We start from the raw sequence: 17,882 nt of genomic DNA, 5'->3' as shown, positions 1-17,882 counted from the left end.
ATATGGCACTAAAAATGTCTTCAGTGAGTATTGCAGCATATATATATATATATATATTATATATATATATATTATATATATTTAAAATAATTTTAAAACCTTACAAAATTTTAAATCCTCTTAAAACCATTAGAAATAAAAGTAAATCAAAATCAATATTTTAAATTTGCTAGAGTTGAAATACTCAAGCAAAACTTTGCTGTTTAATATAAAACTTTATGAAAGTAGCTCCACAACTAGTTTGTGCCATCTGCAAAGAAATAGCAGCTGAGCGTGAGAGGAAACCTTGAACTGTCCAACTTTGAAGCGATGGTCGAACGCACACTGTTAAGTGTTGAGACATTCTGTTGAACAAAGATGGCAGTGGAGAAGCAGTGCAGTCCCGAATACTGAATGTAAAGTAATTGCTAGTAACAAAGATGGCGGCCAAGAATCAAATGCGGTCCATGACGTAGTTACCGGCGAACTGATTGAATCCAAAATTCAACAATTTTTATAGTAACTTTGGAAGATTTTCATTGGTTGGTTAGCACAGCCGGTGGTTATAACAACGATCGTCGAAATCATTGGTCTGATATCTCCCATCAGGAGTCAAAAACATTTCATACACCCCCCTTTTTGATATAATGGAAAATTCTTTCGGATTCAATTTTGGTTTGACTTGAGAAAAAGAAAGAAAAAATAAATCAATAAATATAAAAATAAAAATGAATAAATAAAAATAAACCAATAAAATAATTGTTTTTTTTTTTGGGGGGGGGGGATTTGTCTTTATTCTCATTGGTCAAAAAGAATTATTAATATATTGGTATAATGTGTGCAAAAAGAAGCCATTTTTTTTTTTTTTGTAAATCACATTGATTTTTTTTTTTTGATACATATAAAAATAAACATTTTCAAATATATATATATATATATATATATATATATATATATAAAAAACATACAAATAGAATCCTATTCAAATACATATAAACATCTGCACAAATATTCACAAATATACAGTTTTTTGGGTTTTTTTTAAACAAAAACTGGAAACATTATGTTAGGTATTAGTTGGTTAATTTGGTTAGTAAGATAGAAATGGTTGCAGTTTAACGTCGTGCCCGGGACAATTTACAATTTTTTTTTTTTTTTTTTTTTTTGGTGTGATTTCGACTGTTCAAGCTTCTCTTTTTGGGTTTCTGAAAAGAGATTTATTCATGATTAGATCCCAAAAAAGTTTGGTTATAAAATATTTTAATTTTATTCTTTTTATAGGTTTAGTGAAAATGTTGGCTATATTATTCTCAGACATCCCATAGGTAAGAGTAATAGATTTTTTACTTATTTCATCCCTTATGAAATGATATCTGATATCAATATGCTTCGACCTTTGATGAATCATAGAATTATTTGCTAATAAGATACTGCTCTGATTGTCACAATGAATTACTATAGGTTTTTTACGGAGCCCATTTTAGAGCATTTATATTGACATTGGAAACTTTTGTGGTTGGGTTGTCCACAATTATAGTAGATAATTTTATTCTTTTTCTTGGGAAGATTACTTTTGGGGAACACGTTGCAGTGAGGTGCGTAATTTGGTGGTGTCTGTTTTCGAGAAGCATTTTTGAACTTCATAATATTGCTGGAGTTATTATTGTCCACAAGCATCCGATTCATCTCTCTGTAACTACGTAATGCCACTTTAAATTCACTGAAATTTATGGGGTTGTCTTTTTGTGTTATAACAGTTGTAAATATTTAAAATTGACTGGAAGTCCCTTGAGGGTCATTGATATCAACAAGCTATCGCTTCTTATTTCACCTGACAGTTTTAAGGCATTGGTGGTTGTTTCTGCCCTTATAACGTAGTCAGTAACCATTTCATCCTCGTTACGTTTCGGAGACGTTAGTTCTGTATAAAGTAATATAATTTTCGGTTTCCCTTTTGATAAATAATGTTCTCTTAATATGTTCAATGATTTCCGTCCATCATCCAAGGCGTCTCTTATAATCAGAGACAGACTTCTATCACCTTAGCATTGAATCAGTTCTGCAAAAACGGTCACGTTCTTTTAAAAAAATTTGGGGTTGTTAGGATTCTCTGTTGGAGATTGTATCAGTGTAGTTTTCGAATCCTTAGATACCCCAGAAATTTTACCTGCCACAATTCGAATTTAGATTCCGAACCGTAAAAGAAAAGTCGATGGCAGGGCCCATAACCTGTTAAGTGTTGAGACATTCTGTTGAACAAAGATGGCGGTGGAGAAGCAGTGAAGTCCCGATACTGAATGTAAAGTAATTGCTAGTAACAAAGATAGCAGCCAAGAATCAAATGCGGTCCATGACGTAGTTAACGGCAAACTGATTGAATCCAAAATTCGACAATTTTTATAGTAACTTTGAAAGATTTTCATTGGTTGGTTAGCACAGCTGGTGGTTATAAAAACGATCGTCAAAATCATTGGTTTCATACCCTCCATCAGGAGTCAAAAACATTTCACACACACTATCCAAAATAGACAAATTTGGCAGTTTAAATAGCTCAATAAAGGGGATGATATTTTTTTTTTGTTTGAGAGATCGTCTTTGGAGACCAGACAGCTAACGTTATTTGCATGTGTTTGAATTGCCATTAATAATATTATTCAAGTGTATTGTATGGTTTCGAAATTTCAACACTGCTTTGGGCTGCTGCTCTATTTGTCTGAGGGCTCACAGTATCACATAATTGAATTGGAACAATTACTGCTGCAACTAATATATCTGTCTAGGTCCTTACAGCAGAGAGAGAAGTATTCATTCATGTTAAAGCAGTTTTTGCTTAATGCAAAGATATCCATGAAGTTTATTAAGAGAAAAAATTCTACATAATCTAGATTATTTCTATGCCTACAGATATGAATGTGACCCTCAAGGGAAGAAGCAAATTGGTTTTGTTTGGGTGAGTGTTTGGTGTTGAATGTGTTTTTGCTTTGTTGTGAACTCATACTTACCCGGTGAGAATATACAACACCTAGTGGTACACATACAAAGTCCATCTTGCAATATCTTAGCCTAACTCTGCTGCTTTGACTGAAGAACCAAGCTGATCGCTTTCAACATGGTTCAGTTCAGCAAATTCCTTCTTGTGTTGGACATGAAAAAATCATGTGTGGGAATACTGAAAGATTCAATATTTTTATGGAGCAATTCTGGTTTCTGATTGGTGGCTAGCAGAATGTGGCTGAATTTGATTGGTTAATGCCTATCACCAGTGTCTATAAATACAACCTTTTAACTTTCTGTAATCATACCGTTATTATATTTAAAAAATATTCCCCACCCCCTCTGCCGGCATTTTTTATTTAATCAGAAAACCCTTAAGTTTTGATGTTACATTTTGTTCAAAAATAAATAAATATATAGAAATGTGTCAAATAAAACAAATTACATGTAAAATAAAAATAGAAAAGTCATTTAGTTTTAATTTTGTTCAAATGCCAAAGGAAGTATGTGTGTAAAAAAACTTAAAAGAAATTAATTTTTATTTATTTACGTACATCTTAAAAGTTGAGGATGTTAAAAAAGGAAGCCATTTTTTAATTTTGTTCAAATGTCAAAGAAAAATATGTGCATAAGAAAAGGGGTAAAATTTTTTTGGAAAAAGTGAAAAGTAAACCATTTTTTATTTTAATTATTCAATTTTGTTCTAAAATACATTTTATCAATGTACCTCAATTGATTCATTTTAATAATTCCTTTTTCATGAAAAAATTGTATGTCCAGAAACCATGATATCTGGCCAAGATTGGTTATTTTGAATCTTTTTATTTAATCTGTTCTTAACATCGATTAACACTATGTCACAATTTGATATGATGTGATGTGATATCATTAACCCATAAAACTAAAATCAGTAATTTATTGTCTTTATTTTGGATATACAAATAAGGGCGCACTGAGCATTGTTTGAATGGTTATTTAATCAAATAATCTTGAAATACTTGATTCCAAATTTGTCCACTATCTCAAACTGTACAGTGATTTATTAAGCCTCCATACACAATATTTATTTTTAATTTTGAATCCCTCTGTGTGGAGTAATATAAATTTCGCAGTCTATTAAGGCATTTAAATAAGCATTTTTACGCTCATGTTAAGTTTATATTGTGATGTGATTTGCTATAAAATTCTGATTGTAGTTAGGTTTGTAGTTGGTGAAAACATCAAAAAATATTCTGTGTTGTAAATCTGAGAAAATCCTTTGAAAACAAATCTTGCCTTGTTCAACACTTGACATTGTAGTCTTTTTTGTTAAGACTCATCAAGAAATGACATGCTCTAGGTATTATTTTCTGTTAATGTATCAATCTCATTTTTCATTGCTATTTTACATTGCTGAAAATGTTATGAATTTCTTTGTTAAAGTTTTTTGGCATGTTATCCATGGTATAGTAATAATCGACTTGATAGTCTTCAAAATTGTCACGACCACAAAAAAATTTGGTTGTCTTCTACTTCTTTTTGAGTAACATTCTAACAAATTTTCAACTTTAACATCAGCATCATTGCCGTCATCATTATTAATATTTTTGTCTGGACCAGCGTAGACTTCATTGTTGTCACTTGATCTATGAACTTGGCGAAATATTAATTCATCCTCTTCATATAATGAATTTTTGTCTTTGAAATTAAACATGTCTGAATTTTACACATCAGATTCCTTTTACTAAATATGCGGAGCTTTCTCGGTCATAGCCAAGAAAAATACATTGATCACTCAATATTTAATTTGCTTTACTTATCTACAAGGTGAAATGATAAATTTGTTGCTTTAAAAAACACTACAGATTTATTTTAAAACTTTTATTGAAAAAGTCAATTCAGGTAACTTGATTATGCCTCAATCACCGCCTCGATAAAGATCCAGAACTCGCAGCATGCTTTTTCCCCAAGCACTGACAGGAGCTTGGGGAATACTCAGCTTTGGTGTTGTGGGAGGTCATCTTGGTGATGTTCTCGACGTATGACCAAAGTAGCAATACACATGAAAAAATTTAAATGGCTTAAAATATTTCAATATTGGTATATATAGAAAGAGCTTGATAAGCTAAGAAAGAATCTTTTTAAATTTTTTAAATCCAATTAAAATCAATGAAGTTATGACTTTTTATGCCCTGCGTGTTTGGACATTTTCCCCTCTTTAAGACCATATGCGTTTTGTCACATTTTTTGCACTACTTTTTCAGTAAAAATGCTTAAAACACAAGACTAAGCAATGAAATTTGCCATATAAGTGTATTTTTGTGCAAGGAATCTGAATATGCTACTGAAAATCTCCAGAAATGAATGGTTTCCAAATAATCTGCAGTAAATGCACATAAATATCCTGCGATTGCTTAAAAATGGCATGTATTCATTAAAAGAAAAGTTTGAGAACTCAAAGTTTAGTTGTAATGTATTTTATGTGCCAAAAACTGAAATCGAAATCTAGGATTGGTTAAAAATGAATATATTGCAATATTTCTTTGGTATTATTGTAGATTAATACCTTCTGCTACCCCTTCCCCATCTGACCACTTCTCCAAAATATGTGATTCTACCTTTATAGACAATTGCATGTGAATGTCTTGAAAAACTTTAAAAGATAAACAAAAATTATTTTAGAATTTAATTTAAAATGATTCCCCATTTTGAATCATTTGAGCGTTTTCCTACGATAGATAAATCTTGGGTGTTTTTTGTTTGTTTGTTTTCTAAAAGGCAATTATGCGTGGTTTTAAGAGGGTCTTTGTGCAATTATGAGAAGGTGGGGAGGTTGCCACTCTGACTTTGGGTTAATGATAGAGCTAAGGAAAATTATGTGTGAACATCCTGAAGACTTGATAGAAACAAAACAAAAACAATTTTAGAATTTAGAGTGGGGATTGGTTTCACATAAATGTAAAACAATTCAGGATTTCAAGACGATCCTAGCGTTTTAGGACAGTTGACCAATTTATTGTTTTATGGAAGATTAATCATGTGCACTTTCTTTAAGCGTTTTTTATGTTTTTTTTTGCACAGCTCACAGAGGAAGTTTGTTTAGTGGGGAGCTCTGCCACTTGTACTTAGCGTTATTGTTAAGGCTAAAGGAGGAGGCTTGCCACTCATACCTAGGATTAGATTAAGTGAGTTTTTTTTTTTTAAGAGGGTGTTTGATACCCATTGTGAAACTTTACAAGAATTATGACAAACAGACAAAAATAAATGTTATTTAGAAAAGTGACGTCCCTCTAACAGAAAACATGATGCTTGGAAAAATATCAAGTATTTAAATTCTATTTAAAATAAAAAAAGAAACAAGTTTTTGCTAAAGCTGACAAATTGTTAAAAATTTTGAATTAATATTATTTTGATTTTTAATTACATTTCATGTCTTTTCCTACCGTTGTTATTTTTTAACTGAGCACCTCATACAAATATGTAAATATTGATTATTTTTTATTTTATTTTTAATAATCGGGTAGATTAGTTTTCATTCGATAATAATTTACTGAAAACATTTTTTAAGGGACGAAAATTAGAAGTGTGTGTACCGTTCGTACATGTGAACCAAAACATCATATTTCACATTTTGACTTGTTAAAATATTTTAAAATTTACTACTACCCAATTTTTAAAAATATTTGTATGGTTGATAACAAAATAGCTCTAACTAAACATGTAAGAAATTTTTTTTATAACCAGATTTTCAATTAAAAAAAAATCGATTTGGAATAAAAATAAACAACAAAAACAAAACGTCTGTTTACACCATGTTATCGCTGCTGCTGCTACTATCACTAATACTACAGAAGTTTTGATTCAAATTCATAACGATTTTTTCGGATATTATGTTTTTAAATTGCTACGTACCACTAGAGAAAACAGTGTTCAATCATCTTTTTAATGAATAAACATAGTAAAAAGATTGTTTTATTTAATAGTGAGTGTCCGAAGAAAATTTTTTTCAAAATTTTCAATACTCAAAAAAAAACAAAAAAAAAACGAGTCGTCAAATGAATTTCGGACACTCGAAATTATTAAAAATGACATCTCTTTTAGCTAATTTCCAAATTTCATTAAAAAATTCTTAACAGAAACATGGTACGAATGTTTAGAAATCGGGAGGGGGGGAGTTACAAAATCTTACCGAAAATGCCGTTTTATGATGTTCACATTTTTATTACTTTATTTGCTTAAAACTCTAAAAATATATAATGTATGTTATTATTTACTAATTCATTTGAAATTATATTCATTTCTGAACAGAAAGGTGGTATTTTGAAGACTTAAAGTGCTTTGGTTTTTAAAATATGACTATTTTAGCAGAAACCCCTTGAAATCTGTGATTATCCAAAGCGTTTTAATGGCCATGTGTATTGCTTAACAAAGTAGTCCAGCGGGTTATGGTCTAAGGTCAGAAGGGGGGCAGTGACACGACTTCTGAAGCCAAACCTGAATCTCTTTGAACTTGTGGGCTGGCACCGAATCCTGCTGCCAAACCAGAGGTTTGCCAGAATGCACCTGATTGCACCAGGGGATCACTACACACTTCAGCACAACCAGGTACACTTTGGTGTTGACTTTCATGCTGACTTTGAAGATGCGAAATGGCATAATGTGGCCCTCACTTGAAATCACACCAAAGACCATAACTGTGGCCAGAGGCGGAGAAACTGTGTCCTTAAGCGTTCAACTGTCCGGATTTGCATTTTGAGAGTGCTGGCAATGATTCTGTTTTCATAATTTGAATTGGTAGAAAGCATGATTTGTACAGCAGTGCATCTCCGATCTTGCTTATTGAACATGGTGTCACTTTCATACATGATAGAAGGTTTGTATCGCTCTTAGAATTTGTACACAACTGGCCGACTAGTAGATAGTCTGCAATAGAATTGTGTTGTTTTTTCTAAGGCGATAATTTTATCATTCCACCCTATATAAATGTGAAGTAAGTGGAACTAAATACATGCATTCTGCTTAAGTTTGACTTTACTGTGGAAATTTTCATATTGTGTTTTGGATAGTGTTTTGTTAAAGGACCGGTTATGTATATATGCAGCAGTCATTTATTGAGTCTAAACTCCCAAAAAACTTATGCACATATGTCCATTTGGGAGTTTAGACTCAATAAATAGACATCTTGCCATTTCAAAAGGGGTCCGTCATAATCTTTCAGCAGTTCTGTTTTGGTGAGGTGAATCAAGGGCCGATTTCTCATGTTTAATTTCTCATGGTTAATTAATAAAAGTTCAAAGTCTCTATTAGTGAATTCTGTACCATCGTCAGAGCAGATACACTTTATTGCACCATAGGGGGCCATGTCAGCTAAGTATTTTTTAGTTGCTAGCAAGGTATCAGTTTGTTCTTTAAGAAATAGAACATTATTAAACTGGAATGTCTAAAAAATCCTATGTATACTTGGAGGTTTCTCTGCCCTTTGGTTCTATGTGACCGTTCAAGTCACTATGTACCAGTGATAGGATTTTTGTGGCCTTTTTGTCTTGCACCTTGTTTTGGTACTTTGCCATTTTTTTTTTTCTTTGGGTACAAACATTGCATTTTGTTAAGTTTTTAGAAGTTTTTTTTTCATTACGTCAACTTCTTGATATCTGGAATATTTCAGTGTCCTAAGATATGCCAAATTTGCAAATTATGGCAGGCAGTTTTTGATAGGACTACTTTTTAAATAATATAATCTTCCATTTTCTTTAATATCAAATAGTTTCATTTGGGTACATCAATTTTGACTTACTGAGGCTAAAGTTTATATTTGTACCTTGTACAGAAAATATATTTTGTTTAAATTTTGGAATTAGAAGAGCGTTTTCCAGAACAGAAACTAAGTTGACTTTTATTATTCCTTAGCGAGATTTTAGTCTTGCCTCTCTCCAAAATGATATTATTTGCTCGACAACTGTTGGCTAACTCTACAAAGTTGAGACTAAAATTGATAAAATCTGATTGTTTCATAATTACATGTGCCGTTGCCCTACAATCAACAAGAAAAGTTGTTACTGTTTGTTGAAGTGTCAAACGTACATGAAAATAAAAACGTATGTTTACTAACGAAGCTCTTCACATCTTTGATGGAGTCTCCTTTGAAATTTTTGTATCTAAATTGGAAACTTTTGTGGTTGGGTCGCCCAACAATTATAGCAGATAATGTTTGTCCTTTTGTTATGTGAAAAATCATTTTTTGAAAAGTTGTAGTTTTTATTCAAGGTAAAGGTATAATTTAATTTTGGCGTTTTTGGAGTGCATTTTTAAATTTCATGATACTTGTAGATTTGCTTTTTCTGTGATCATTTTCTCCATTTCCTCATAGCTCCTTAGTGCTATCTTGAATTGAGTAAAAGTCATGGGTTCTTCTTTCTGAGTTATCATGGTTGTAAATGGCTTAAAGTCACTTGGCAACCCTTTAAGGACAATGAAGATTAACAGCCCGTTGCTAATAACTTCGCCAGACATAATGAATTTGTTGTTGTTTCAGCCTTTATAATATAATCTGTAATTGTCTTGGCTTCCATGTTTTAGAGACATCAGTTCAGTATATAAGGAGATAATTTTGGGTTTTGATTTTCAGGTTGTGCTTAAATTACTTTGTGTAATTTTGGAATTCATAAATATCCCAAAAATTTCACTTGCCATAATTTGAATTTTGATTCCGAGTCATCAAAGTCTTCCACTGGGCCCATAACCTTTGGAATTGAAAGCTATTTTTGGTTTCAGAAAGGAAAAAAATCTTGTTCCAAACAAAATGGCAGTCATCAATCAGAAAAGCTTTGAATTATAAAAGCTAATACGAAGATGAAGAATAGGGTTTTCCGTTTGGTAGTTGATCTGTACAGGTATTGTATTGTAAAAGTCTGCAGACAGACAGCAAATTCCTTTTCGTGTTGGACACAAAAAATCATATACCAGAATGCTGAAAGATTCAATATTTTTATGGAGCAATATTGGTTTCTGATTGGTTGCTAGCAGAACATGACTCAATTTGATTAGTCAGTTCCTATCACCAGTGTCTATAAGTTGACCCTTTCAACTTTCTGTAATCATACCCTTATTATATATCAAAAATATTGCAATAATGATTCACTGTTGAAGTTTATATTGTGCTACTATCAAAAGTGTGTGGGTGAAGGCACCAGAGAATTGATTCCTTATGAAATTTGTGCATGATCAGACTCTTGATAAATAGGATCTGCACTTCTACCGCAGTGTCTTCTTTCAGCAGAAAAGTCTGACAGCACAACATCAGCAGAAAGTCACATACATAATGAGAAAACGGAGATAAAGTTGAATGATTTACTTAGTGAAAGTGAAGCACATGCTTCCAAATGAGCCTTGTTCAAAAACAATGGACAAAAATGACTGCTGCTATGATGCTGTCTTTGTGAACATGAGATTGGGAGTGTTGCGGCAGGGGAGGGGTAATGATCCATAGAGATCAAATGATAAGTAGCTACAACTAGCAGGTGTCCACTGAAAGGAAATAGTGGTTGTAGATGGGTGCGAAACTAGACTAGTTTTGATTTCAAGACATGAAATATGACAAATGCGGTTGTGAATCCAAAATGATTAAATAAAAGATCAGTTTGTGTCTGGATGCAATGTTGTTCGTGCGGGTTTTAGTGTCGATTTTTATTTTTAGACTGTGAAGAGAAGAAATACTACAGCTGTTGATATCAAAGCAAACATTATTTCTATCGTTGGTGAAAAGAAGAAATGAGTTTGACATCTCACATGAATAAGAGTTGGCATCCTCTGCATTCCTTTGACTCTAAATAATTTACGTGACTTGAATAAGAATTAATTAGCCAAACATATCTTTCAGTTTTGGGTTTAAATGTGTTCTCCTCCTTATAAAAGCAATTGTCAGCACAATGTTATCACAGAAAGAAAGTCATGGACAATGCATCATTGCCTTATATTGACAATATGCTTGTTGAATCAGATCTTGTACCAATATCTCATATTAGAGAACATTTGGTTCAGTTTGGGCTAGAATGTAAGGATCTGGAACAGTTGAATACATACATGCTGGGATTGATTGTCTCCCCGTAGTCCGAGAAGTTTCCAACATCATCACTCGAATTATATTTTCTTTGTGTGGAATGCATGTTCGGCACCTCCTAGTGTGTGTGTGTGTGGTTTCATTTACCATGCAAAGTAATCACGAGGAGAGCTTGTTCAATAATGAAAGGCTGGGATGACAAAATAGCAGACACCTTCCATGGGAGTATAATATGCATACAATATTATGTGGATGTAGTAAAAGGGAGTGATTCCAACATTTTTAGTTATGCGTATGCCTCAGCCAGTGTGGTAGCATAGCAAAGCAATGCCACCATAACAAAACAGATGGCGGACAGGATACACCTTTCCATAGACGAGACTGTCTACTGGCACAATGTGACTAAATACAATGACTCACATTTAACTGTACCAGTCAATATGATCAACTGTTATAAAGTTTAGGTAATAAGGGTGGATGCTATGCCACCATCACGAAGTCCTGAACACAGCCCTTACTAAATTGGAGACTACGTGTGAGTGAAGGCATCAGAGAGTCTGTGTACCACAAAATTTGGTCACGGTCAGGTAATAGCAACAATCATTTTACAGCTTGTCCTCCTGGTGGATGGAATGCCCTAACATTCCAAAGGCCTGTGCACTCGCTACAGTGTCCTGTCATTGAAGAAAGATTCTGACAATCATACGTATTCGGAAAGCAGAGAATCTGATATGTGGCAACAGACAGAATCAGATAATTTACAGATGGAAGTGGAAGTTCACGCCCCTGAAGAAGCGTTCAACAATAATGACTACTGCCAGGATACTGTCTTTGTGCTCATGAGATCAGGAAGGAGTGTGGTGAAGACGCAGAGAGGCCAAGGGATAAACGTCCATGGAAAATGGCTGCAGGAGTGAACCTGGAACTGCTTAACTTTCAAAATGTGCATGATTATGCTAAGTCAGCACTTTTGGCAGTTCAAAATGTGACATTCTTTGCTTAAGATCATTTTTGGATGCTATCATTATTTATTTGAATTGGATTGAATATTACTGCTTTTAAAATGTAACAACTTTTGCTGGTGAAGAAAAAAATAATCTGCCACAAAAAAAACAAAAAAAAACCCCAATACTGAGAGGTGATTTGTGTTCTTGATTAGCACTATCATTTGCTTTACAATTTTTTTCAAAAAAGATAAAAAGAAACAGTTACCATGAAATTCGTTTGGCATCAAGAGAATATAAACCACGAAATTGATCAAAATCCATACTTGTTGAATGGTAGATTCTACCAATACAGGTTAAGCATCCTTGACAGATCAATTTACTGAAGGTGCTGAAAAATAAATTAACTTTATTAAAACATAAGTTTGAGTAACAAATGAAGAGAATTCAGGTAAATACTTTCCCAAAGATGAAGGCTGTGAGAGAGCAAGCAATACTAGCTAAGATGGCAACCTAAGACAAAACTAATAGTATGTTTGCACCAAATTTTATTCATATTATGAAGAACACTATTTATACACTCCCAGAAAAGGTTAGAGTGAAAAAGTAAGTTTTAACTCTAGAAATAAATGAGGAAGGTTCACAGTTGTGAACAGATTGATATTAGTTTTACATCAGTTATTTGATAACACAAAGTAATTTATTCTTTTGTTCAACAAATAAAAAAAGAAAAAAAGAATAAAATGTCCATGTTGTTTATAAATGAATCAAAACATAAGTGGAATTTAATTTCATGATGAAGGTTTTTTTTTTTTTAATATGATTTTTGAAAAGTTAAGGGGCGGAGTGTGATACTCACTGACTTATTTTCTTAAGTAATGTTATCATTATCATATTTGCATTCACATTCATTTTACATGTTGGCATGTTTTAGGTGCTTTAAAGAAACCGATTTAAAAAATAACCTCTGATGTGGTTTTTATTTAACCTTTTTCTCAAATTTCCTGGCATGTATTCCTTGGTCTTCTCCTGCTCCTTGCTACCTTAACTGTTTTACATCTAACTCCAACAACTCATCCATTTTTCCAATGTGACTAAATCAAAAGGTCTCATTTTTTACAAAATACTGTCCAAATTTAATATTTCTCTATTGTTATCAGATCTAAACTTGTCTTCAAGACTCAAATTACACATCATTATCATGTTGTTACTCCCCATGTTATACACATCTCAATCCTAACTGGCCAGGTTTTATTTGTATGAATCATCACATGCAATCATTTACACCAGCATATCATCAAGGTAACATAACTTCTGAACAACATAGATTCACCAAATATACTTTCTCCACACCTGAATCCTCATTCGTCTTCAATGGTTTGATCAGTTCTCAATTTATCAGTAATTTCACTGCACTTCTTATTGGGTACATGCTTACAAGTATTACAAGAAACTCCTTTTCTACAAACCATGGAACTTTCTTCTTTCTGGGAGATTTCCAACACTAATAACCATTGATTGTCACTTTGGTTTGGGTAACATTCATTCTCAAACCATAGCATTTCTCCAAGTATCCAACTTGACATGTAGACCTATTATTTCACAGGCAAGCATTAAAATCATCAGCGTACAATATCTTTTCCAGACAATCAGTACAAAACTGCTTGTTTTTAATTATAATTAAATAATCAGAATTCAATATGCAATAATAACCAATCAATAGTACACAAAATAATGAATGGCTTCTATAAAAAACAAACTGGAAACTAAATTGTTAAAGTGCAGATATTTCAAAATATCATTAGTCAACTGAATTGGTTGACCTCAAGTTCACAGCATTTAGAAAAAAAAACCCACAGTAGCTGGAAACATTTTCCTCTTTTTAATACCCAGAAACTATAAAATTAAAACCAAATACAAATACATGGTCACAATATGAAAATTCAACCTTTTTTCAACTACAATTAGAAACAAGTAAAAAGAAATAATCTAAGTCTAGTCTTTATTTCACATAACAATCGCAATTTTATGAATTAAAAATGTTAGACGATGAAGGTTATGTACCTCATACACACATTGAATTCATTGAATTCATTTGTGCAAAATTTTCTGTGAATTCCACAAGACAGATTGGCATACAACTTTTACAAATTCTGACAAATTAAGCAAAGTCAGCACAAAGGAAACAGTATTGGGATGCAACTAGTCATTAGTTATGATAATCGATGTTTATAAAATTATCAATGCTAAATGCTCTTCCTTTCCTTTAACTGATGCTGGATCTATTTGTGGTGTTTTATCGTAGAACGGAAGACAGACCAAAACCTCTTTACTAGGGTTTACCGAACTAATTTCACAGCCAATAATAAACGTAAGAACAAATAGCAGGCAGCAAGGACTGTTAGTCACGAAATGTTGAAGAAAAAAAAAAACTCAGCCCTTTTAAAAAGGAAAGTGTGCAAAATCACATGCCATAGAAACTTTTACTTTAATGGAAATATAACAATCTCCCCCTCCCCTCCCATTAGTAAGAGAGATTGCAAGGTGTAGATTTTTTTTTTTTTTTTTTTTGAAGTAGAAAGTTATCTTTGAAAGTGGTGATGTGTTTTATTTATAAGTCCAGTCACTGGACTGGTTTACGGATTCGGCTAGACCGGCATGGAAGCAGTTCAATATTCGAAGGACTGACCGGTCTTTGTGAATTCTTTATATTTTCTGCATTAGGTGTATTGTCAACTGGATTTGTTTCAATCAAATGAGCCAGGTCTGTATTTGCAAGGTCGGGCCGAGTATTATCAGCCAAATATCATAGCGCCACTGAATCCTCCCGGCCATCATTATGCCGTATTCTCGCATGCATAGAGTTGGTCTCAAGGAGTTCCACTACATCGACGATCGGGTCATACTTGTTTCCAAACTGTTTCAATAGTACCTCCCCAGGTTTGCAGAGCCAAACAGGTAAGGCAGTACCAGTAGAAGAGCGCCTTTCAAATTTGAACAATCGTTCGTGAGGAGTTGCCTTCGTACTAGTGCATAGTAAGGAGTGAATAGAATTTAAAACATCAGGCAAAACATCCTGCCAAGCACTAAGGAGTAGTTGTTTAGATTCCAGAGCCAATAATATTGAGTGCCAAATAACGCCGTTATAGCGCATGCAATGACTGTTTTCTCTTGGATTGTATGCAGTAGTGTTACTGCAGCCAACTTCAAGTCGCGTCAGGAAATTTCTGAACTCCTCCAACACGAACGATGTTCCTCTATCAGAATGGATGAAAGCGGGGAGTCCAAAAATAGAAAAAATATTCGTCAAGCATTTGATTGCGGTCTGCGAAGAACAATTACGGCAAGGGAACGCAAAGGGAAATCGACTGTACTCATCCACGATAGTAAATAGGTAACGACATCCTTTTGAAGATGCCGGGACAGGCCCCTTGAAGTCTACGGAGAGGCGCTGGAAGGGAGCAGTAGCGCGGATCAGTGTATTGTTAGTAGGGCTGAAGAATTGAGGCTTTATTTTTGCGCACGTTGTACACTCAGATGTCACGCGCCGAACTTCATCAATTGAGTATGGCATATTTTGTGATCGTATAAAGTGCCAAAAACGCTGTACATCAGGGTGTATTAATGAACTGTGTATGGCCCTTAGCTCCTCCAAGGAGGAAGCAGCAGCACCACACACTCTCGATAAAGCATCGGCAACGATGTTTGGTGTTTTATATCGTACGAGAACGGGAGAAGCTCCATTTTCCACCGAATGATTTTATCGTTTTTAATTTTTCTTCGGTTAGCTGGCTTATACATAAAAGATACGGCTTGCTGGTCTGTTACGATAGTGAAGTGCTTCCCAGTAAGGAGGTCCCTCCATTTTCGGACACATTCAACTATCCCGTAAACCTCTTTTTCAACTATGTGTAGTCGTATTTCCGATGGGTTTAGTGAGCGGGAAAAGAACGCTAAAGGCCTATCAGTCTGTAAGAGGGTGCCTCAGATAGCCTTTTCTGAGGCATCGGTTTCGATAGTAATTGGTAGTTCGTCGTCGATAACCTTTACAGATGATTCGGCGCCGTCCTTCTTAAGTTTTTTGAAAGAATTCACAACTATAGGCGGCATGGTAAATTGTTTATTTTCAACCAGAGGACGAATTTTGTGTGAATACTTAGGTATTGTGACGGGCCCGTACGAAAAAGGTAAACAAACCCGTCGAAACAGCACATTGACAAGATAACGAGAGAGAGAGAGAGAAAGAAAGAACGTAGAAAAAGAATATCAGCAGAAGCAAAAGGGAAGTGAGGGAGAGAGAGAAGGAAGGAACGAAGATAGCAGAAATATCAGCAGGGGCAAGGGGCAAAGGGCGAAGGGAGATAATTGAGGCGGCAAAAAAAACTTCAGTTGCTGCGAAGATTTAAAATGGTGTGGACGCAACTCGCCACATGGAGTGTAAGAAAAAAGGATTACCGAATTAATCCCATCAAGACTTAAAAAAAAAAAAAAAAAAGGAAAAGGAGAAGGATATGAGCTTGGAAGAATCTAAGGTAAATACAGACATCTTTTCTTGTAATGCGGAAGGCAATACAAAAAGGGCGAAGAAAGAACTTTTCATAGCGGGGTTATAGTCTTTTAACAAAAAAAAAAAAAAAGAGAAAGAAACCAAATGTGAGTTTCGGAAGAGATCTAAAATGTTTGCATATATATTTCCTCTTTTCTCTACCATAAAATGCTGATGCATTATGGACACAAATACAAGAAAAAAGGATCGAATGTTTTAATAAAAAAAAAAAAAAAAAAAGATTGAAGTTTTGAAGAAGTGATAAAAAAAAAAAAAATCAAATTCCAACTTAATGTATGAATAATTGTTTTATTATTTCAGCATATAAATATATTGAACTGGCACATATAGTAACGTGAAATATGACTTTTCATTCTATAATAAAAAAAACACACAAGAGAAATCTCCCTCTCCCTATATTTTCTATATTGGATAATAAAAAAATCGCGCGTGATGCACTCGTGGTTTGGAATTAAAATATAATCCACTGTTTGGTTTTCTTTTGTTGTTTGTCATATGTAAAATATCACAACGGAATTTATAATTCCGCATAACCTCAACGCGCTTTGGATTCTAGTCGAGACAAGCCGACAAAAATATATTCGATCCTCTATTGTTGTTGACCTCGACGGCGAAAGGAGAACCATAGCTTAGCGCATTCGTTGATCGGTCCTTTCCCGAGATTCGTATGTATTAATTATATACATACCCAACAGCGAATGTCACAGTATCCATTTCGCGTTGTAAGAAAACATACCAAGGCACCTTTTTAATGAATTTGAATCCGAAGGAGGAGGCATTTGCAAAAGGGGTTTCAAACGCTCAGGATCAGGTTGGATAGTTCCGTCACAGATTTGGTATCCAAGCAAATTGATAGAGCGAAGCGAAAACTTTGATTTTACTCGGTTTATTTCGAGGTTGTATGTTGAGGCAGCCTTTAAGAAACGTCAAGTTAGCGTCATGCTCCTCTTGAATTTTACTGCAAATGGTAATATCATCAATGTAAGAAAAACTTATTTTCAGAAATAAAGGAATTCATAAATCGTTGAAAGGCAGAAACCCCATTAGTGACACCCATGGGTATTTGTTTGAATTGATACAAACGATTTCCACCTTGAAAAGCCATGTAGGGCCGATCTTCGGGACAAATTTCAATTTGGTAGTAAGCCTTAGACAAATCAATCGTACTAAAAATATGATACTGGGCAATTTGATTTTGATCAGAGGTAATGGGTACGCGTCAAGTAGACAGACCAAAACCTCTTTTCTAGGGTTTTCCGAACTAATTTCACAGCCAATAATAAACGTAAGAACAAATAGCAGGTAGCAGCAGTAAACGCAAGAACTGCTAGTCATGAAATGTTGAAGAAAAAAAAAAAACTCA

At 33.8% G+C, this 17,882-nt stretch overlaps 1 protein-coding gene across 1 annotated transcript in view; it reads right to left on the bottom strand.

Annotated features, from left to right (window-relative positions):
• LOC145239863 (protein Mis18-alpha-like) overlaps positions 1–17,882 on the bottom strand; it is a 100,661-nt gene that overhangs the window by 32,804 nt on the left and 49,975 nt on the right. Inside the window, exon 4 of the mRNA XM_080103431.1 lies at positions 12,221–12,343. Coding sequence (XP_079959557.1) covers positions 12,221–12,343 — 123 coding nt within the window. The remainder of the gene's footprint in view (positions 1–12,220; positions 12,344–17,882) is intronic.

This window comes from Euprymna scolopes, chromosome 19 (genome assembly GCF_053919585.1).
Source record: "Euprymna scolopes isolate OS-2025 chromosome 19, ASM5391958v1, whole genome shotgun sequence".
NCBI classification, from domain to species: Eukaryota; Metazoa; Mollusca; class Cephalopoda; order Sepiida; family Sepiolidae; genus Euprymna; species Euprymna scolopes.
This window is presented reverse-complemented; position numbering and strand designations above follow the sequence as displayed.